The following is a 22,109-nucleotide window of genomic DNA, read 5'->3' as shown; positions in this document are numbered from 1 at the left end:
CCCCCCAACTTCTCCTCTCCTCCTCATTCTTCTTCAACCTCCTCCTGCTCGAACATCGCCATCACGAAGACACACCTCACCCCTCGGCATGCTCGCTGCCGCACCCTCGCCGCCACTGTTCTAGCGGAAATTTTTGCCCATTATCCATCCAGCAGCCAGGCTTGCTCCGCATCGACTCGACTCGACCGCCTGTGCCTGTGCCTGTGCTTTGTCCTCGCGCAAAAACTGCGACTCGAGCCCAGCCCATGTCCCTCCGTCGCACAGCACGCAATTGAGCTGCCCGGCGCTCTGCAGAACCCTCGAATCCCCTAGAGAAAAATAATTTGTGCGCGAGTCTTTCCTGTAGGACAATCGGCAGAGCTTTGGGTGTCCAGAAGCGGCGGACGCACCTCCTCCCTCTCTCTCCACGCCGCCCGCCTGCCCTCCCTTGCAATCGCGAAATAGACCCATTGCCGATTTATACGGACACAAATTCCATACCCCGTCCCCTTCCACCCTTTGCGATACTTTCCCCTTCGCCACCAACGTCACGACGACACCGCCGAGAGGAGTCTCGGTGACGAACTTCTGACTCGTCTGAAAGGCGTTGCGCCAGCGCTCGAGCCATCAGTGCGACACGGAGCAGTTTGATCCAAGAGCGCGCAGCATTGGCTCCGGCCGTATATCCTCTTCTACTCCGGAGACAAACTCGATCATCCGCTGCTGGGGAGAACGCACGTCGAGTCCGGGCCTCGCGGTGCGCGAAGCAGTCATGGACTATGCGGCATGCAATGTGGTGTATGTGGATCGCACAGCCCGAGAGGACAAGCTGGTGAAGAGGGACGATGCGACGTCTCCAGGCTCAACAGAAACACTCCCAAATCATGCGCAGGAATATGCGCCTGCCCACCGAAGCCCCAGCCCCGTAGACGACAATCTACGGACACTGCTCGGGACATTCAGTGAAGGTATGTCGATTCACTCCGATTTTGAGCATTGAACTGACATCCTCAGTCCATATCTGCACATCCGGCAAGTCCTGCGTATCGAAACTATCCGAATTGAATCAAGCCTCCATTGTCGAGTTAATACCTACCCTCGTCCTCATAGATATCCCATACGATGATCAATTGCATGAACAATCACCGCGGGACGCTCGAACCCCTTCTCCAAGCTCGAAAGGGCATATTGATGGATTGGTAGACGAACCCGCGGAAGAGGATGCATATGGGCTCAAACTATTACAGTGGATAGCCTCGGAGATTCAATACCAGAGTCTGTCCCGGCTGGTGGTGCCAGTCGCTGTTGTCACAATACCAGAACGCAATACTGTCTCCATATCTGGGAGAAGACGCGCGAATTCACGGCCAGATGTACAAATCAGTTATACCTCGTTCCCGTCAAGTCCGAGGAAGAGCTCTGGGTTGGTCATTCCACTGGATCAAAACAGGACAATGCGATATTTAGATATTGGCGCAGTCGATGTTTTAACGAGTCCCCTGCTGCACGAACGGTTACCCAGCCTAGCGATTCACGCATATCGAGCTCACAAGGACGCTTCGAAAGAGCAGAGAGCGTTGCTTGAGATGAAGAGGGGTAGGAAACGGTCATGGGTGGGCGTGGACGACCAGAAACCGTATGCTTATCTGCGGGAAGCCATGGTGTCTGGATTGATGGATGGGATATGCAAAGTAGGCGGCGATGATCAACCGTTCAGTCATATAAGGATATCCATAGCGTTGGATCGCCGGGAGAAGATTGCATCCGCAGTTGGTTCGTGGAATTTCTCGGCACACGACTTTACGGACGACGAGCTTCTGCATGCTGCACTGCTCATGTTACAACATGCGCTTGCGATGCCAGAACTGGAGAAGTGGCGGATATCGACAGGTAAGAGACCGTGACTTGTGGTCATGTTTCGGATGACGTGTGCCTCCATATGCTGACACCCGATGCAGAGAATCTCACCGGATTTCTAGTAGCTTCCCGGTCGGCGTACAATGCCTTTGTTCCATATCATAATTTTCGCCATGTCGTGGATGTCTTACAAGCCATCTTCCACTTCCTTCTCCAACTTGGCAGGTTACCTCCGTACCCGGCTTCCAACAAAACTTTGGATATCCCTCTCTCACCCATAGCTGCTCTCATCCGACCATTCGACGCCCTTACCCTTCTAATTACAGCCATCGGGCACGATGTCGGCCACCCTGGTGTCAATAATGCCTTCCTTGTCACTCTTAATGCCCCCCTGGCCCAGTTGTACAACGATAGATCTGTTCTAGAATCCTTCCATTGCGCTGCATATTCGCAAATTCTCCGACGGCATTGGCCCGCAGCCTTTCAAGGAGTTGAGATGAGGCAACTCATGATCAGTTCGATACTTGCAACTGATATGGGACTTCACTTCGATTACATGAAGAGACTTGGCTTTCTCCAGGAGAAGTTACACGAGAACGGGGGCACTGATGGTTGGAATGGCAGGCTGATCGAGGAGCAAAGGACCCTTGCTTGTTCATTGCTGATCAAGTGTGCCGACATCAGCAACGTGGTATGTGCTCCGTCATTCTGGGGAAGCTTGGCTAACCAGTGCAGGCTCGAAAATATGAAACTGCTGCTCAGTGGACACTGATTCTGACCGACGAATTCTCTCGCCAAGCTTCGATGGAAACAGACTTGGGGATTCCATCCGCTCTCTTTGCCCCTCCGGTGCGAGAGATTATTGAATTAGGCAAGTCACAACTTGGTTTCATGAACATGTTTGCGATACCCCTGTTCCAAGGAGTCACGGACGTCATGCCAGGCATGGGTTACTGCGTGGATGAGTTACAACGAAACAAATCAGCTTGGGAAGAGAGGATCGCAGTCGAGCAAGCGAGGGCGAGACAGGATAGCGATGATTCAGCAATGACGGACGGCATGTTTTCCCCGCGTGCGATGAGCGTGGCAAATCCTTCTGATGCTAGTCACCAGAAGATAAGTAATGCCACGTTGTCGCCCGACCACGACCTGAGGAAAGCATTGCTCAGCAAAAGCCCCTTCCTACACGCTAATGGCTCTCTCGACGAATTCGAACCTCACCACCACGCGCTCCCCGAAATCTCAACTACATCCGCCCCCCACACCGAGTCACCTAACCCATCTCCCAGCGAGCTTCTGCCAGATCCCGGCTCTCGCCGCTCCTCCAACAAACCAAGCCAGCTCCAACTATCCTTCGCGACAGCAAGTGCCCCAGGCCTACTCGACCACCCAAGCCAAGACCTTCAGCACACGAACGGCGCGAATGGCATGTCGATCAGCCCTTCCCTTGTCGCTGACCCTGTAGTCATCCACCCCATCATGATCGACCCCCCGACTCCTAACGCAGGCAAGGCAGAATCAGACAAAGATAAGCAGCGCAGCAGCGATGGCACAGAAGGCAGCGTGTCTGCCACTTCAGGCCAAGATTGGACGAGTCAAGCCACCTCTGCCACCACCGGGAAAATGCCCCTCTCGCCATCAACACAGGGAACGAGCATCATGTCTTCTGACAGCTTGGAGAAGTCCTCAAACGGCGAGAATAACCAAACACCGACGAGGAGGAGTCCCTGTTCGCGGAGCGAGGGCGATAGCCCGGCGATGACGGACGATAGTCCGAGCGATAGGGGGAAAGAGGATGGGAAAGGGGTGGTCATGGAGAAGGTCAGGAATTTGAGGAAGAAGCCGAGTCGGTTCCGTATGAATATGAAGTTTTGGGGGAGGAGCAAGAGCGCGAGCCCACCGGTTCCGGTACATGGGAGTGGGGGGAGTGAGGAGGAGGGGAGCTTGAGCTTGGGTTGAAGATTCGATTTCGCTGGCCTTTTACGGAAACGATACATTCGCAAATGGAACGAGGGGTAGTGTAGGATTACGAGGACTGGTGGTTGTACATTGTACACAAACGCGAAACGGTTTATAACAAGGAGATGAGAAGGGGAGATGGAAGAAGACGAGAGATAATGGCGTTTGGGCTGCCTGCTTGGGATGCTGTGTTATGATGTATGGCGTTTGGGAAACGGGCGGAATTGGCATTGAAAGGACAGGAACGGATGGAGCATGTGCTATGATGCATGATCAAGTATGAGGTATATAGGGTGGAGTGGTTGTGAATAGGCGAGGTAACATTGCTGCCATCTTGGGGCAAATGGGGTGGGAGGGACGAGGGAGATAAAGGGTGTAGGCAGTGGGGGTTAGGTGAATGTATGCGTTGGGCTGACATCGATGGCCTCCTATCCCTTTCCCACGAAATTCTGGATGCGACGAAAGTTGCCTGAGCAGGAGGCCGCCGAGCAAGGCTCGATTTGGAAGTTGTTCGCGGAATTTCGCTTAATTTACCATGCCCCTATTCTGAGTTGACGTCTACATTTCTTGTTCAACCTCTTGAACATCTCTCAAAACATCTTTCAAAAGTGGCCTCCCATCTTGAAGGGCAGCTATACTCCTACCTCTAAGCCCTTCTGCGTACTTTGAGGTGCGATTCTCTAGAAAGCGCTCTGCATCAGCCAGCTCCTGTTTCCACCACTGCCGAGCCGCTTCTTGGGCCTCAAAAGCAGTGCACCCAGCTGCACCGAACTTCTCATACCTTTCCCTCGGAAATAGCTTATTTCCCCTCCTCACAACAGCTGGATAACGACCTTCCCACTCCGGCGCACCGGACGTATACCTCCGTATACAGCTCCTCATCGCCTCCGGCGTCCGTCTAAACTCAGGGAAATGCAGCTCCGAGAGCTCGTCCCTGAACGTCTCAGGCGTCACACAAGCATTGACAGACCCTACGCCCTCAAACAGACACCAGAGCAGTTTTCCCAGCATGAAGACCTGGGCCCTCTCCCGTTCCGGCTCCGCGAGCGAAGTCCACGCGATGCTGAAGCCGAACTCCGGGTTCCAGTAACGAACGGATCGAGATTTCGGCGCCCAGTCTGGCTTCCACTTCTTCAACATGGCTGTGTATTTCTCCTTGGTCTTCTCGGGAACGTGTGGGGAGGAGGCAACGTGCTCCAGATACTCGGTGTAGAACACCTCTGGCGGGCTCCAGCTGTACCAGCCGCCCCTCTGCTCGAAGTCGAGCACGATGGCGTGCAGCCCGTCCGCCCTCTCGTCCATGATGATGTTGTTCAGCTTCACGTCGGAGTAAAACCCGGCTGGGGACTCGCGGATGTGCAGCAGAGCTTCCGTCACCTCGCGCGCCCAGCGGAACTTCTCTTCCAAAGCCAGACTGCCGCCGCCGCGCGATCTGGCCACGAGCGTCTGCTGCAGCGTGCCAGCTGCGTAATATCTGAGCACGAAGCCGCAGACGCCGACCTTGCCGCCGAACCGGCACCGCTTCGTGACGATGTAGAGGGGCCGCGCGACGACGTTCGCGTGCGGCGCCATGCTGAGCAGCAGCTTGAGCTCGTGGTACAGGAATTTGCAGTCTGCAGTCGCGGACTTGAACACGAACAGCTCATCGTCGCCGTGGCCCTCCATCGTCACCAGCGCGATCGCGTCGTGCAGCTGTCGCTGCAGTTGCACGCAGCTGAGATCGCGCACCTCCGGCCACGGGAGGTCGGCGCTCCACATGCGCTGCAGCGCGGCGGGGCTGAGCCATTGCTGCTCGACGTCGTAGTTCGGGATGAGGTGGACGGCGATGGCGTCGATGTCGGCGCAGATCCTGTCAATCACGATCCGCGAGCCGAACGGCATGCCGTGGTAGAGCTCCGCAAGGCGAGCGGTGGTGCCGCGCGACGACGACGACCAGCGCTCGAGGATGCGGAGCACGAGCTGGGCGATCGGCAGGTGCGCGAGCTGGCTGCCGTCGACGAGCATGGCGGCGTGGGACTTGAGGATCCCGCGGACTTCTGGCGCGTGGTCTGCGGGAGAGGGGATGTGCACGTCGATGCGGAGGGGGCTGCGGTTGAGGGCAAACGAGGGGGTGGCGAAGAAGCGGGTGCCGTCCATCTCGCCGCCGTCGAGGCGCCAGGTCGGTGTGAGGACCGCGGTGAGACTGTCTATTCGGTTCTTTGGGTTGTGAGGGGAAGCTTCCCAGGGAGTTGGGCCGGTGGGTGGCGAGGGGTCCGACGCGAGTGTCGGGGTGAAGGCGGCGGTTGGGTACATGACCGCGTGGAACATATCTGGCGTGGGCTCCATGTTGGCATATGAGTCTCTCTTTTCTACGACAATTCTCGTTTGGAGATGATTCAGATGAGAAGAGTGAGTAGAGAGGGCACCAGGTCAAAGTATCATCAACGGGTTCGAGCAGGATAGAAGAGAGAAGATGTCTATTGAGCTACCAGGAAAGGACAAGAAGTAGAAGCGAGCAAAATTTCGGAATACTACAAGTGGGAATGAGGCTCTACTTCTAATTCTAACTACTGTCTTATGTATTGTGTTATACCAGGTATTCCGTGGTAATTGCACAATAATCTCCTCATTGGGATCTTGTCAGAGGCCGACTGACTTACTCATACCAACGCATGCGAGACCCCCGCTTTCACCTTCCCCTTCACTAACCGATTGGGTCGGCTTATATCCTGTGTGTGTGTGTGTGCAGCGTGGGGTTGGTTTCACAGTTGAGCCTCCAAAGTCAGAAATCAGGGGTCAGAGGCGGTTCCCCCGACACTTCGTAGGAGGGATTGATTCAGCACCGCATTTTTATTGCAGATTTGGAATCACAATGTACGGAGTAATTGGGTCATTGAAATGTCATTCATCGTTATCTCAACTACTAACAGAAGTTCTGAAGAGTACCGTACCGAGACTTAAACAGGGGCAAAGGGATCAGAAAAACACCTTCGAATTCAACGCTTGAACCAAAACCACCCGAAATATTTGCTAATAACCTCCCGTAACTCATGGTGAGAAGCACTCGCGGATTTCAAATGTCAATCGAGGAGTGTAGGCAATGTTCCACACCTCCTGCAGACTCTTGTCGTGAAAGATCTTCTTGCTCCCCTCTTGAAGGGGGTGCGGAAGCTTCCACGCGAGCAAATCATTCTTAAGCCACATGCGAACGAGGTAGCGCTGGTTCACCTCATCATCCGTGAACGCTTCTCTGGCGTGAAGGATTGCAAAGTTGTTGACGAAGGTTAGATCTCCTGGCTGGAAGGACAGGGCGAGTTGATGCTTCACCGCAATGCGTTGGACTGCCTCGAGCGCCTCGTGCTGAAGGCGAGATAGAGGCGGCAAGTCAGCGTCTCGGGCCATGTTTGGGAGGCCGACGAGTGATTGAGGGACGAAATTCAGGATGACGTGGCCGCCGTGGTAGAAGAGGAGTGCACGCTTTTTGGGCTGCGAGTCCCGGCCACGGCTGTAGAGCATTAGTTTTTTATTCTTATGGCGGTGAGTGGAGGAGGAGGAAAATACTTGTCAAATGTCCAGTTTGGGGTGGCTAGAACTTCGAGCAGGTCTGGCCTCTCCACAGCCAGCTCGTTGTAGACGGTCAAAGCTGGGGAAAGGAAGTGTCGACCTCCCTCTGCGGCTCTGGCACGGCTCTGCATGGCAAGAATGTCGCAGAACATGTCGTTGTGAAAGCCCTAGAACGCTCTTTAGTAAATGTATTGCATGCCGGACTCGGGCAATCTTGAGATACCTGTGCCACAGTGGAATCTTTGAACGGCCGGTCTTCCTGCGGTGCCTTCATGATGGTGGCATTGCGGATGTGCGCTGAGGGGAGTCAGAATTGTTTTGCAATCCCTCTTGTAGTAGTAGTCCACGTACCAAAAATGTTGCCCCTGCTATCTTGCTTGCCTCGCCTCTCGGCGACGTAACTAGAAATTCCCAGAAACAGCAAGACGTTGTCTTCAGGGGAGTACTCATTTGGATCGAGTCCACGAATAGAGAAGAATCCTTTGCCTCGGTAGAGTTCTTGGGTATAGGCTCGAAGACGCTCCTGGACGGTAGGCAGTGGGAAGTTCTGGCGATTGACTTCCTGTCCATCCAAGCCAAGACCTGTAGACCGTCAGCTTCTGTGCAATGTTTGCCACCACTCATTAAGAGTCAGACCTTTGAAATGATTCAGTGCGGCATTGATCTCAGCCTTTTCATTGTTAGACAGATTGTGGATGTAGGTGTCCTCGTTCGTGAATTGCTTGCGGTCCCACACCAGGGTAGAGTTCAAGGTAGTTGGCCATTCTTGGATGATGGAGTGATGCTCTGTTGCCATAGTGAGAAGTGGTTTCGGTTCTTTTGCGTGGTTCGATTTTTGGTTTGGTTGCTGGAGAGAAGGTTATTTCATGGTAACTACGGCCGGCTTTATAGATGCTCTCAAAAGAGGGGGGCTAGAGGACGCGACTAAAAGATGGGAAGTTGATTTGAGCCTCAGTTGCCCCCCCCACTTCGCCTCCTTGAGAGCTTTCCACATCTTTCCACGTTTTTATGACACACGATAAGTGAATGCGACTCAATTGGCGATGTAGAGTTGCAGCTAGAGGTCACAGGTCGAGTGTCTGGTTGCGTCGACGACGAATGATGCGGTCCTATCAAAGAAGGTGGTGTGAGGAGCACTGTGATTGGGATTCAGACCCAAACACATGCTGTCAGAATTTACTTCGTACTGTCTGGCCTAAGAGAATAATGATTATGTTGTTAGCTCATTTATGTATAAATACAAGGTAGTGTTTCAACTAGCTCCCAAACTCTTGCCAAAGTCAAAGGTTGGCTGTGGATTTGGGGACAAATTCGAAGTCTAGTAGCAGAAAGCTGCCCAGGGGCAGGGTAGACAATAGTGCAAACTGCAGTTTTGAGACTGAAGTCCACTCTCAAAATTTGAGACCGCTCTTTAGAGCAGACAAACTAAACTGAAAAAAAAGGGTTCAAACTGCAGTCTAGTTGCGGTAAGGTTGACCACGATTCAACTGTAGAGCAAAGCAGTTTACACATAAATTTGCAGCTTGCTAGAGGTATTTCAACCGGCGGTTTAGAACCCTGCACTAAACTACACTACACTGACGTACACCGAGGCTGGACCAAACCAGTGAACTGCGGTTTAGACTAGACTGAGGTCACAGTATCAGCTAAACTACCCAGGGGCCCAATAAGGAGATAGAAGTGGCAAATAAAGCAGGATAGGTCCCCAAGCACGCATTCGAACCATTAACAAGGCTCTGCTTTTACAGGGAATGTGTTTGGATTGCGAAGTGATACGTGCAGCTCTTGGCTGGAGAATCTCGAGCGCCTTGGTCAGAAGGACACATCAAAGATGTAGGACGTATTTAAACTGCCAGAACACACTTCGAAAATCTAATATCTGTCACGATGTAATTTTACTACATGAATATAAAGATATTCTATAGAAATCAAAACAGTAGTAGCGTGGGACAGCTCCCATAACAGCAGGCCCCGTCCCCGAGCAAGGTCACCAAGATGCCTATGATTTTAGGGGCAGCAGCAAAATCAAGATCACAATCATTGTGCCCTGAGGCAAAGTGGGAAAGTCTGCCTATGAAATTCAAATAATGGTCTAGGGATGGAGTGCAATGGGCCGTTGTAAACCAGTCCTCACTGTCCAATAGAATCAAACTGCTGCGGGGTCGGAATTTGGAGTTGAGGCTCTGCTCGCAGCCGCAACAAGCGTGACCGGTGAGTGCCTGAACACGTGCCCGGTGAGATTCGAGGTACATGCAGCTAGCAACCGTCACTGATGATTGGCGAGCAGCCTGAGTCGCGCTGTCACTTGAGCCCAGGAAGGCTCGAGCAGTTCAACCACTGACTCGGACGAGAAACGCCTCTCACGTGTCCGGTGAAGCGAAGCTTTCTTGAGGACACCTCGTCCGAGAAAAGAGAGATCCGATGAAGTGTGAAGTTGAGCTTACTGGATTTTGGGTACCTGCAGGCTGTGCTACAAAGGCTAACTTTAACGAGTAAGAACTCGGACCGGATTACAGCGTTTCAGCTATCACGGAGCCTGAGGATCCTCTTCCCATCATCGTCCTCGCCGGAGAAATGTCTGCCCTACCGAGCTCCAAGTACCTGGGGGAATGGGAAAACTTGGAAGCTCTCACCGACGAGGCGTTCCTTGATGCTGCTTTCCCGGGAGACTGCGCGGAACACAGCCCAGGAACGACATCCCCAGGGTCCAGTTCAAGCGGTGCGACAACAATCGATACCCCACAGTCTGGTTCCACCGGTCTGCACAGTGCAGGCATTCATTCCAACGGACGACATGAGTCCACTGCACCGGAACGGCGGGAGTACTTCTCTGAGCACTCCCCGAGCGACTACAATGTTTTCCCTGGCTCATCAGAGAATGCGAACGGCGGAGGCGCAGATGCGGAAGTCCTTCAGGAAAACCTCGCTCCAAGAAATATCGATTGTCAATTGGGAGAGCAAAGCAGCATCGCACAACTCGGGCACGGGTTCCCTGGTGCCTTTCCAGAGGAATTTCTCCCAATCTCGTTCTCCGACAGGAATGACTCTGAAGCTCCTTCCAGTCAGCTAGGCACCCTTATACATGATGACGACGTAACTTGTCTTCGGCACTTGTTCAACCCTGGAACCAACGAGCAGCACTATCAATATTCCACACCACATGTTGCGGCACGCCTTACACAAGACACTTCTCAACATGCTCAGCCTTGGGGACAACTTGCTCTAGACCAGACCACTGTAGGGGCCCCAACATATGAGCAGCGCAATGGTTATCTCTATGAGGAGTTCCCCAGCAGCGACTGGATCCCGAACATGTCGAACAATGCTGGGTTCCCATTTTCGCCACAACATCAACCCTCTTTCTCATTTCATACTCCAGAACAACCTCAATTGGCTCTGTCGTCCTCCATGGGCGCCTCCCTGAGTATTGGACTCGGCTACGACGTGAACGATGAAAGTGAAATATTGGAGGGCAGCTCATCTAATTTCTGCAGAACAAAAGAGACTCCTGCAAATACCTTCCAGGACTTTCAGTCACAGTCAGAGAGCACCCAACGCCCTCACACCGAGAGAGAGTCTTCAAGTCCAATCAGAACTAAAGCAACCTCTCTAACTGCACAGAGGGGGAGTTCCAGAAATGTCAACAAATCTGGACCCCTTTCCCAAAGGCGAAGACCAAAGCAAAGAGGAGCGTTCACTGATCTGATGGAAAGAATGGAGACGGGGGAAACAAGAAAGAGGAGAGCTTGCTTGAGGTGCAGAATGCAACGTATCCGTGTACGTCCCTCAAATTCATGGCCATGCGCCCAACTAACATCAATAACCAAATCAGTGCCACACAGACCCTCACAATGCTCATGGCACATGTATCACTTGCCAGGGGATAACCAACCCCACCCAGTCAAAACTCCCTTGTCTCCGATATAAAATCTCCGATACGGCTCTCTTCGACAAAGGGCCACATCCACAATTTATATGGTGTCAACGTTGGAAAGAGATGAAAATCGTCGAGATAAAAGAATGGGAGCACCCTGATGTGAAGACAATCGAGCTCACGCAGGATGTTGGAGACGCCACCTATAAGGTCAATGTGCGGAAGTTCATTCCCGTGGAAGGAGACTCCCTGGAGAGGAAATGGACAACCAACGGACAGCAACAGTCACATCGATGTGCAACTTACGCAATCGCCAATATGAAAGAGACAGGCCAGCAAATGTTGAAATTTGTCGATGAAAATATCAACACGGCGATAGGTCACTATATCGGCGACTCAGATGAATTGCTGCAAGAAACATATCGCATGGCTTACAGGCATTCCGAAATTGCAGAGGCAAGTACATCCAGAACATAGTTGGACTTCAAGCTGATTAAAGTTTACGATAAGCGAGAGAAGGATAAAAGTCTTTTGCGATCTGTCTTGAAACTCTGGGTGGCAATACGCATGGAGTCTCGATCTGAGCGAATTTGCGGCAAAGAACATCTGGGAATGGCGCCACAAACATTGGACCCAAGCGCCGCAAACTACAATCAAGTGCTTGTGCCTCCAGTCATGAGTGCCCAAATTGAGCTCATTATGACCGCCATCGTTCTTCATCCCTTGAAGAGAGAAGTTCTCAAGCAGCTACAGGAGCTTATGAAGGCAGATAGAAAAAGGTCATGGCTTACCATATATCTATGCCTGTTCGTGCTGCTGCATAGCTGCGCCTTGCTGACTTCTTTTGAGAACACGCAAGCTAAAAAATACGGACTTCAGGTAAGCCCACCTCCTGTCTCCCTGGTTCACTTCTTCCTGCTTACCTGCTCTAAGTCGCGTTACGTTTATGGGTCATTCGTTGAGGAATTGCATACCGGGTCGAATATTATGCTCGCACACTTTCATTACATGAACAAAGGCAGCCTTCCATTCGCCATGGACTGGACCATCGAGAGAAACGTACAACAGGCTGGGTTCAGCTCCGAACAACTCGAGTTTTTGACGAAAACTGCCCAGTTAGTCAAAGAAAAAGGTAAGTAGGCAATGTCCTATCTTTGTATGAGTTCTGAGAAATGATCTAATATTGTTTAGCCGCTATTTTCGACGCTGTGAAGAAGAACGGCGAGTGCGAACATGACTTCTTTTTCTTGTCACAACTATATGACACCCATTGGCAACCTTTATGAACAATATATTTTGCATCTTTGACAGATCTTCACTTCCGCCAGGGCTCGCGCATTTGTATTTCGAGCGCCAAGATTGTCCGATATGAGATTCCCTCCTTTTAGGCCGGAATGATTAATCAAGGCTTGTTCCGCAGCTCCTCGGGGATGCCGGGACTCAGGCCCGTGTTCATTAATACTTCAAGAAAATTTCCCCGGAAACTCTGCAATGCCCAAATCAGGCATGGGCGTCGTTAGGCTGACTCGGGATGGATCCGTTGGTTGGTCACGTGGCCGGCGAGAGTCTTGACAGATCAGGGGTAGCCTGCGCGTGGATTTTTTCCGCAAGCCCGACTGGTCACGAGCTTTGACGGAAAGTGCCTAGGTCACCAAAAACCCTGAGTATGAAAGAAGTTCTGGAACATGTCGATCGCAGGCTTGAAAAGGAGAACCTGTGAATGCTGAATCGCGTCTGCGTTGGAAGTCTGGCATGATATACTTATACTCTGGCCACCCGCCACGTCTCCCCTCCTCTCCAAGCTGAAAATGCTGCATCATTTGGCAGCTACCTGTTGTCAAGGAGTGAACGAACCTTGTCAATTGGACAAGCTTTCCGAGCCACTCAAGCCACAACCACCCAGGAAATCATTTGCAAACCTTGCCACCACCATCATGCCCCACGCCTCCGCCGACGAAACCAGCAGCTCAGCCGAGGTCGGAACAAATGAATGCCCTTCGGCGCACACTTATCTTGGTCTTCTTGCTTGTAATGGTTTGTCAACTTTTCTACGATCCCGTTCGCTTGACCCGTTAGCCCTTTTAACACCTCGTTAGGACAATTTGGCTTTCTATTCGCTGAAAGCAGCAACTTGGCTGATGACGACTCAATCATTTGGTGTGAGTTCGATGCACTACAAGCACTGTATTTTGTACCAAGTCAAGGAAAGCAAGCGTGGACTCTCGGCCAGAATGTGAATGGTCCCATTGCAGGATGGCTCAGCCATCTGGGAAGCCAGTTTTATGGGGAACTTTGAGACGAAATGTTCTTGTACGATGGGAAAACATCGCATGGCGTCACTCTATGGGGACTTTAAACAAAGCATCAGGCTCGGGGAGGCTAGAGTACGGACGGATAGAGGGGTTGACACGAAGCAGGTGTATCTCTGTTCGGAAAATCACCGTTGCGCTCTCGTTAGCTGCTACAAATGCTACGGTTGATTCGTTTCATACGTGGTCACGGAGATAGGCATTTGTTTTAAAAGAAATGTGAGGAGCCTCCTGTACTAACTAGGTTGTGTTGATTCTGCTTCGTTGTAAAGTTTTGGATGTTTATGAGGGTGTAGATAGAACTTGACCTCGTGTTAGACATTCTATACATTGATCTATAGCAGAATAGCATTTGCCACCTTGAGCTTCAATTTACCACTCCATGCATTTCGGACCCCCACTTGGTGAACCAAAAAATATCCCTCCCGTGCCCGTTTTTTGCTTCTCCGCCGTGGAGGTATGAGCCGGGGTCGGTCCCACAGGCTTTTCTTCACCGGTTGTTTCAACCATCCTTTGACCGGTCTTTAGCGTTCCACGGAAGCTACCAACTCGGCCTGTTGGATTCATGCTCTTTTCTTACTGGTGGATTTCGGTGCATAATGTTACGTCCACTAGTTACATCGGCGTATCCGATCATATCATTTTATACCACGATTCTCATACGTGGCTTTGATGGCTGGCACCTGAACAACCCCAACCTTTGAATGAGTTTTCTGTAAAAAGCGGTCGGGAACCGTAAATTTTTCAATGAGACGACGTCTACGGCTCCTCTCGATTATCTCTTGCCTCATATTCTTTGCGTTGTTCAAATCTTGGAAGCACGAGCCACGCAAAAATATTATGGAAGTCAAGCCGACTTTGCGAAGAGCTCTCGTATCGGACATCGAAGCCATCAGCAATATTGCTTTAGGATCGCTGCCTTTGGATCCCCAATGGCCATACCGTTTTCCATTAGCTTCTGTCTACCCAGAGGATCACAAGAAGTTTACCCGCATACGATACACTGAATACTTTGCCAATCAAGTACAAGGCGTTTCCTACATCATGCTCGCCGAACTTCCATCTAACGAGGACCCGTCTATCAAGAAACCAATTGCATTTGCTATCTGGCAACTCCCAGGATCCCACATACAGCCTGTTGAGGTCGAAGCAAAGTCCGGTACGTCGTGTTAAATAGAAAGCAGTTCCGGAACTTTACTAACACACAACGAAGCGATAAATTCTCCATCCGATCACCTAGATCGCCGAGATGCCAATCCGGCGAGAATGACAGCATTTCGAAAAGCCATCTGCAAAGCCAAGGAGGAGTGGTTCGACAAGAAGTTTGGTGAAAGTCAAATGTGCTTGACGACCTTGGCCACATACCCTGACTACATGAGGCGGGGCGCCGGAAAGGCTCTTTGTGAGTGGGGCATCAAGAAAGCTGTTTCTGATAAACTTGCAGCTGTAACTCTCTTTTCTAGTCCTATGGGGAAGCCTCTTTACATGAAGTTGGGTTTTCGTCAGGTGGGGATGGTGCATACGCAAGTTGAAGGCGAGGAGGAATTTCCTGCCTTTCCTGGTATGATTCTTGAACTTAAGTAGGAGGACTGCGTCTGGATTATGATATCATGCTCGGAAATGAAATTGATGAAGTATTAGCTGTGAATCAAGTATTCGGACTTTTCAACATCTCCGTTTCGGGACTATTCTGATCAGCCAAGATTCTTACATTCTGTGAAATTTTAGAACACAGAAAGCAGCCGAGATATTAAGTCATTAGTCTCAAAGGGCTGAAAAGCATTTGCAGAAACCCTCAATTTATCAGCTGCAGACTAGCGGAGATTGTTTAGATTAGCTAATAGATATATTTTCCGGAATATCACTGACTGACGCGAGCGATGACTGATGAGCGCCGCTGATTAGTTATTTACTTAGTAGAAACTCTCGGAGAGGGTGTATCTGGGGATTCGCTCCCCATCTAATATAAAGAGCATACCTGGCTGGCGAATGGCAATTAGGCTCAAGTTATTACCTAATTTTTCTCTTCAAGGTTTCCGAATAGGACTGTGAGCTGGGATTGGCTATGGGAAGAAGCAATCTTGATCCTTCCTGATACTACCTACACCTCCATTACTAAGTGCAGATTTGTCGATCCCCAGCTAACTACCGGTCCGGCCCATAGGAGGCAAATCTTTCTCAAATTCTCACAAAGGTCGTGCATCCCTCTCAGATAAGACTGAAGACTCGGCTCCTTTATTTGACTGCCGTTTAATTCCGCCCCGATGGCAGCAGTATCAACTTCTTCACCCACTCCAACATCCCCCAATGCTGCTCCCCTCACGACCACCTTTACACGTCCCCTCTTTACTTCTATCAGCTCACTGCAAACTACTTGAAAATTAGCACGTCTGCTTATCCCGCCTGCCCTTAGTATAGTAAAGGACCAGGCCCAGTGGGGTCCGCACCGACACCCGCGATCTTTCATCCTTTGCAACGATTGATTATTTTCCTCCTGGTATATGTCCGAGCGCTGCGGGAGGAAGAAATAAGGGGAGGCACAAGGCACGCCTGGGGATGTAGAGTAGGAATTAGGGGCACCCTCTGCCAAATCGAGAGGCGAATTGGGAGAAGGTGGCTATGGTGTAGGTGAGATAGATGTCCCACCAGGAGTTGAGTTAGCTAGGAGTCAGCCTATAGTATACGAGATAGGGGGGCGGATAATGTGGAGTGATAGATGACAGGAGGGGATTCTTTTGAGGCGTGACCTAGAGTTGAGGGGTTGAGAGAGACTAGATTTCTTCGCTTTGTGTTACTTCGGTTTATGAGAGAAAGATACTGTATACCTAGAAAAGGTGTATTTTCGGCATAGTTTTCTCCGCTGCCCTGAGTTCTTAAGCTTCTATATTGAAAGTTAAATTTCATATTTTCTTTTTAATAAATTGAGCCGAAAATCTTAATTTTTTTTTTTGGCAGTCACCTATATCTGTCTCTCCCAAACGACTTTTAATTTTCAAATTAGTCTCATGTTAGTAACCAAGAGAGGGCTAGATAGCGGGGAGTCGACAACTTCACAGAGCGCCAAGAGGTCTCGGCGCTACCCCTAGTTCAACACGAAGTAACACGGAACAAAGAATAACTTTCGAGGGGTATACACTGTTCTGACAGGGCAGAAAAGGTGGTACTGATTCAAAATTTCCTGAGTCTACGCTCGACATTTTGCTGGACTTTGTCACTTTTGGAGGTAGGACTAAGAAAGTTAGTAATTGATGTTTCAAAAGATATTCTAAGAAGTAGGCTTTGAAAGTACGGAGATCGCGGCATAAAGTATCGGGAATACAGGGCATTTGTGCTGAAAGTCCACTATAGAGCTCATTTCTGGCACACTCAACCGCTATAAGCCTCTATATTTCTAGGCTATTACCCTGAAAATGCCCTATAAGCAGTTAACAAGGGGTGGCACACCTTTTAAAGCCTTCTCCCCTGTCGTTACAGGGGCTACCTCGCTAAAGAGCCCTATGATTGCTCTCCTTACAGCGTCCGAGCGCTATAGTTGCTCTGCCAGCAGCGCTAATACCCCTGAAGATCTTCCACAGCCTTGCGAATGTCTCACAGCGTGCTTTCAGGGCGTATAGCCTAGAGTTACAGGGTCTTATAGCGGGCTCAGCCCCTACTATTGCACGCTATAGTGGGTTTAGAGTCCCAACGCGCTGTATTCCCGATACTTTATGCCGCGATCTCCGTACTTAGTACAGAGCCCAACTCCACATTCTTTGGGATATGCATCGGCAGTTCCAACTTGATTTGGAACATTATTGTCCACTGCGAAACTGTAAAAGAAGACTGTCTCGGTGGGAACAGAGATACAAGCATGTTGATTCGTCCACGTTGCCGCTAAGGCTGTGCAGGCGACCTCGTGCCCTGACTTTATTGCAGCCTCGCACAGAGATCTTCAAAAATGATCGATGCATTGCACTTGAGGACTAGAATCCGACATTCAGCCTATCCCCTTGAATGTCTAACAACATCGAGTGACGATATCGCTGGTAGGGTTCCTGCTACGCACAAATGGCAGGAAGCGAAGATGGACGCAGTGGGGAAAAACTGCAGAAGGGAAAGGATTGGCTCAAATCGCCCTTCACGAAGCTCAAGAATATGTTCACCAAAGCCGGCCAGCGATCTTTGCTGCCTCGCAGGCCCAACAAGCTATCTACTTCCGAAACAAAGAGCTACGAGGGGACTGAAACTCCTGGTGCTCAGTCAACAATATCAGGTGTTGCACAAAGGACAAGTCTGGGGTCCGTCGAGAATGCATCCATGGAAAGTGCTCTTGAAATTCCGGCATCATCAGGCGCGCGGGCCGCTGAACCTTCAGTCATGGAAACTAGGCCAGGTGCTTCATCGACCAGCAGGCCTCACTCCGCTCAACCAACTACCAACAACGACAATTTATCCGTGCTTGGTGCCGTCGACACAATTTCTACTGCTTCACGCATTGCGTCGAAAGCATCCACACTGTCACTGAAGCCCATAAAGGAGCTCTGGAATGAAGCATACGAAGAGTTGAAAGAGAAGGAAAAGAGCATTATCAAGGACTACGAAGATGCAATGTCGGAAGACATTCGACAATCTTGGGTAGCATATCTATCACACTCGGAGCTCCTGAAGTATCTGTCGGGAAGAAGGAGCAGATGGCAGCCTTGGTTGAGAAGGTGGCAGAAGCAAAAGAAAAACGCCTGGAAATTGAGATATGGCGAACACGAGGTTGTATTGAAGGACTTGGCGGAACCCGCTGTGAAGCTTATCAATGACGCCGAGAAATTTGTCCATAGGGTTGTGAGCACAAACCCGTATGCTTCAATTGCGTGGGCTGGAATTAGCTTGCTTCTTCCGGTGAGTCTTGAAATCCAATAACGAACTGGCCTCTGCTTGCTGTAAGACAACCACTGAGCAAGACGTGAGTACGCCTATGGAAACTATCGAAATAAAGTACGCAAAACTAAAGTGAGACTGTAACTAACAACTTCAGTTGTTTCTCAATCCTTCAAAACAAGCTGTTTCGCTAGCTACGGGTCTCAGTTATATTGGCAACCTTATCGTACGGAGTGACATGCGCCAAAAGCTCTATGAGCGCCAATATAAGACTGACAACAGTGGTGAGGAGTTGCATGAGTATCGAGATACACTCAAGGAACTCTACATTCGTATTCTGAAATTCGAGGCGAAATGTGTAAGCTATTACTCGAAAAACGCTGCCAATCGTCTTGGCCGCGATGTTGCGAAGTGGGATATGTGGGACTCACTCCTTCAAGAAATTACGGCCCAAGAGGGTGAGTTCGTGAAGGTATACGAAATCAAGGAAGATCTCATAGCTCAAGATGAGTATGAGAAGCTCTCTAGCCGCCATGTCGAGAGCATGGACATCTTGAAGCTCATTTCGGAAAACATTATTGGATTTGAACAAGCTGTCGCTTCGGCGCAAAGTGAAAAAAATCAGACAAAATTGGTAGAGTGGCTCTCGACTGCTGACCCATCTATCAACTACAACAGCGCACGTGGAAAACACGAACCTGAAACAGGCGATTGGCCTATCAAAGATAGCACAGACTTCAAGGGCTGGGTCAATGCTCCTAATTCTTTCCTCTGGGTAAATGGGAAAGGTGAGGCTCCATTCTTATTTGAGATGCTCCATTTGGCTGATAAAACTTGTAGCTGGCTCGGGCAAGACTATACTAAGGTGAGTGTTGGGTAGATTTCTATGGCGACTTCGAGCTTAAAATAAGTCATAGCTCTTCTGTTATCAAACGTCTCAAAATGACTTGTGGTCAAGACCCATAAGTTGCTCTGGCATATTTCTATTTTAGATGTAACGACAAAGAAAAGCCCAATACCTTGGCACTGATGCGCTCCTTGATCAAGCAACTGTACTGTTGCCGGCCTAACACCCCTGAAGCCGTTGAGGCTCTCCACAAATATCGAAACAATGGTCAGAATCCAGATCCAGACGACCTCCGAAATGCACTTATAGCAACCATACGTGGATTTTTAGGTAGCTATCTGGTACTCGATGCCCTCGACGAATACTCACTTGAAGCCAGTGAAAGGAAGCGCCTCTTAGATTTCATCCGCCGGATTCAAAATTCCGGTTTGCAAAATTTGCATATACTTTGCACCAGTCGAAGGGAAATGGACATTGAGAAGGTTTTAATACCCTGAGACTGAGGATTAATTTTCCCTTTCGCTGGTTCCGTTTTAGTCTGCGGACCTGAGCAACTGCTGTTTTAACCTGAGCTGAGGGTGAGCATACCTGAGCCGAGGGTGAGCATGCCGGAGCAGAGCCTGGGCAAGCCTGAGCAGAGCCTGAGCATCCTGAGCACCATAATGTGGAACCCATTTTGGCCTCCTGTGTGCCCCGGCTATAGTTTCCTTACCGAATTTTACCCGGGAATCGGTTTCTGCTCTCTTACTGAGTTCCTGTGGAGCAATTTTGGATCCCTCTTGTTAAAAAGCAAGATGGCAACTATAGATTTTCGTCTAGACTAATGGACCTATGGTTAGAAAGCCTACGTATTACGCGGACGAGTAAGGTTTCCCAAAAAGTTCCCTCCAAAGCGATAGTAAAGGCTGGCTGAGACACATCTGCCCAATATAATTAATCGAGAGCGAGGCTGTGAAAGCGAGGCTGTGAATGGAGTAAAGCGAGACTGGGAGCTTTTTTTTCCTGCTAGATTTCGTTTTTCCTAGTGGACCATACCGTTTTCTCAAAGCTCTAATAAATAATTATTATCTATCTAAATAGGAGGTAAATAGTATTAAAGACTATACTAGACCGCCTAAATACAAATTTATATAATCAGAAGAATAAAACCCTTTATTATTTTATCTCTAAATACTTTTATTTAATTCTTTATAATTCCTAATAGCTTCCGATATTTAGCTCCTTAAACTAATACTTATATATAATATATTATATAGATAAAATAGTATTATTTCTACTAATAGCTTTATAGAATTGAGTTTTTAATAATTAGCTATTAAATTTAATATAGTTACTAATACTTATTTAAGTTAGAATAGATTAAAGTTATCTTATAAAAAACAAGTAGTTCTTATACTAGTATTTATTTTACTAGTTACTATAATATTCGCCTATTATATATTATAACCTCTATTAATATAGGCTATAATTGTTATAGGAATTATATATCTAAAAATTACTTTTATTAAATTATATATTATTATAATACTTTTATTAAATTATATATTATTATAATACTATTACTAATTTTATATTAGTATTACTAAATTACTTTACTTTAAATACTTTTTATAAAAGGAATTAATAATATAATATCTGAGTCTTAATATACCAAGGCTTTATTATTAGATTATTTAGTATTTGTAAAATATTATTTATAATAAAACTAGAGTCTATTATAAGAAATAAGAGCTTAGATATAGTATTTAATATCTTGAGCTTCCGGAATTATACTTATTTCCGTTTCGAGATTCCCAGTTTACTAAAGGCTAATTAGGCTTTTAATTTCCTTATTTATTAATCGGAAATAAAGGCTATTTGAACTACTTTTAATAATATAATTCTATTAATATAATCTATTTTAATAAAAGTCGAATATCCGGAATCTATTATTATATATTTCTATTTAGTTTATTATAGGAAATACTTCTTTATTTCTAGCTTCTATTTTTAATACTTTTATACTAGCTAATTAAAATTTATAATTTTAGTTGCCTTTTTAGATACTATAATATTTATACTATTAGCCTTTTTCTGAAAACTATTTATTATTACTTTTTAATTAATTATTTTCTTTTTAATTAATTTAATACTAAATTAGATATAAAAAGCCTAGAACTTAATTTAGTTCTCTAGCTTATAATTTTTTTCTTCTAGACTAAATTATAGGAATATATTTCTCTCTAATCTATATCTTTAATAATATTTATAAATATAATTTATATATTTACTAAAGGATTTTCTAGTATTTTATAATTATATTAGATTATTTTTTAGAACTTATAGAATTTTTTATAGTTTCTAAATTAGGCTAAAAGCTCTATATTATCTTTATATACAAACAATTACTAATATAATATTATTTTTTAATATTTCTCGAGAATATTTTATTAAAGAATCTCAAAATTAAGAAAATAATAAGAAAAATAGCTTTTAGCTTCTAAATCTTATAGCCTTAATATTTAATAAATAGTTCTTTTTTATTAAAAAATAATAGTATTAAATATTTATAATTATATAATATTAGTATAATAAATAAATAATTAGGGATAAAAATACTAATAATAATATATTCTTAAAAGTTCTCTAATTAAAATTAGATTTGATTATTTTTTTCTTTTTTCTTATTTTCTAAATATAAAAGAAATACTAAATTAATATAATTCTTTTAATAAACTAGAAAGCTTTTTTAGATATATATTATAGTCTAGTAATAATTTAAATTTACTAAGACTTATTAAGATTTATAAAGCCTGGAATTATAATTATTTAGCCTTTTATAATTCTATAAATAAAAAGGTTATTAATAAAAGAATTAGCTAAAAGAAAAACTATAATAAATAAAATAAAA

The 22,109-nt window shown here is 47.5% G+C and overlaps 6 protein-coding genes across 6 annotated transcripts; 4 read left to right on the top strand and 2 right to left on the bottom strand.

The window, feature by feature from the left end:
• Nucleotides 1-751: 751 nt before the first annotated feature.
• K444DRAFT_532775 (BcPDE2, cAMP phosphodiesterase) lies at nt 752-3,795 on the top strand (the record flags this gene model as incomplete). The annotated part of the gene is made up of 4 exons (XM_024875102.1): nt 752-947; nt 994-1,869; nt 1,938-2,527; nt 2,572-3,795. The coding sequence occupies 4 exons, from the start codon at nt 752-754 to the stop codon at nt 3,793-3,795; spliced, it is 2,886 nt and encodes a 961-aa protein (XP_024734923.1).
• A 338-nt stretch (nt 3,796-4,133) lies between these two features.
• On the bottom strand, nt 4,134-6,471 carry K444DRAFT_20458 (uncharacterized protein). Its single transcript, XM_024871028.1, has one exon. The coding sequence runs from the start codon at nt 6,118-6,120 to the stop codon at nt 4,354-4,356; it is 1,767 nt and encodes a 588-aa protein (XP_024734922.1). The 5' UTR covers nt 6,121-6,471; the 3' UTR covers nt 4,134-4,353.
• Nucleotides 6,472-6,822: 351 nt separating this feature from the next.
• K444DRAFT_532821 (Clavaminate synthase-like protein) lies at nt 6,823-8,134 on the bottom strand (the record flags this gene model as incomplete). The annotated part of the gene is made up of 5 exons (XM_024875107.1): nt 6,823-7,279; nt 7,336-7,505; nt 7,571-7,635; nt 7,690-7,920; nt 7,975-8,134. 5 exons carry the CDS (start codon nt 8,132-8,134, stop codon nt 6,823-6,825), a joined length of 1,083 nt encoding a protein of 360 aa, XP_024734921.1.
• A 2,612-nt stretch (nt 8,135-10,746) lies between these two features.
• On the top strand, nt 10,747-12,498 carry K444DRAFT_532807 (uncharacterized protein; the record flags this gene model as incomplete). Its single annotated transcript, XM_024875105.1, has 5 exons — nt 10,747-11,115; nt 11,171-11,672; nt 11,712-12,091; nt 12,146-12,344; nt 12,404-12,498. The coding sequence occupies 5 exons, from the start codon at nt 10,747-10,749 to the stop codon at nt 12,496-12,498; spliced, it is 1,545 nt and encodes a 514-aa protein (XP_024734920.1).
• Nucleotides 12,499-14,361: 1,863 nt separating this feature from the next.
• Nucleotides 14,362-15,105, top strand: K444DRAFT_532857 (uncharacterized protein; the record flags this gene model as incomplete). Its single annotated transcript, XM_024875108.1, has 3 exons — nt 14,362-14,689; nt 14,762-14,927; nt 14,985-15,105. 3 exons carry the CDS (start codon nt 14,362-14,364, stop codon nt 15,103-15,105), a joined length of 615 nt encoding a protein of 204 aa, XP_024734919.1.
• A 2,772-nt stretch (nt 15,106-17,877) lies between these two features.
• Nucleotides 17,878-19,716, top strand: K444DRAFT_592310 (uncharacterized protein; the record flags this gene model as incomplete). The annotated part of the gene is made up of 3 exons (XM_024878235.1): nt 17,878-18,393; nt 18,530-19,208; nt 19,340-19,716. 3 exons carry the CDS (start codon nt 17,878-17,880, stop codon nt 19,714-19,716), a joined length of 1,572 nt encoding a protein of 523 aa, XP_024734918.1.
• Between the last annotated feature and the right edge of the window lie 2,393 nt (nt 19,717-22,109).

This window comes from Hyaloscypha bicolor (genome assembly GCF_002865645.1).
Source record: "Hyaloscypha bicolor E unplaced genomic scaffold K444scaffold_107, whole genome shotgun sequence".
Lineage (NCBI taxonomy): Eukaryota > Fungi > Ascomycota > Leotiomycetes > Helotiales > Hyaloscyphaceae > Hyaloscypha > Hyaloscypha bicolor.
This window is presented reverse-complemented; position numbering and strand designations above follow the sequence as displayed.

Bases quoted from the DNA above. Each gene is read 5' to 3' on its own strand.
- K444DRAFT_20458 (XM_024871028.1), bottom strand. From the start codon at position 6,120: ATGGAGCCCACGCCAGATATGTTCCACGCGGTCATGTACCCAACCGCC.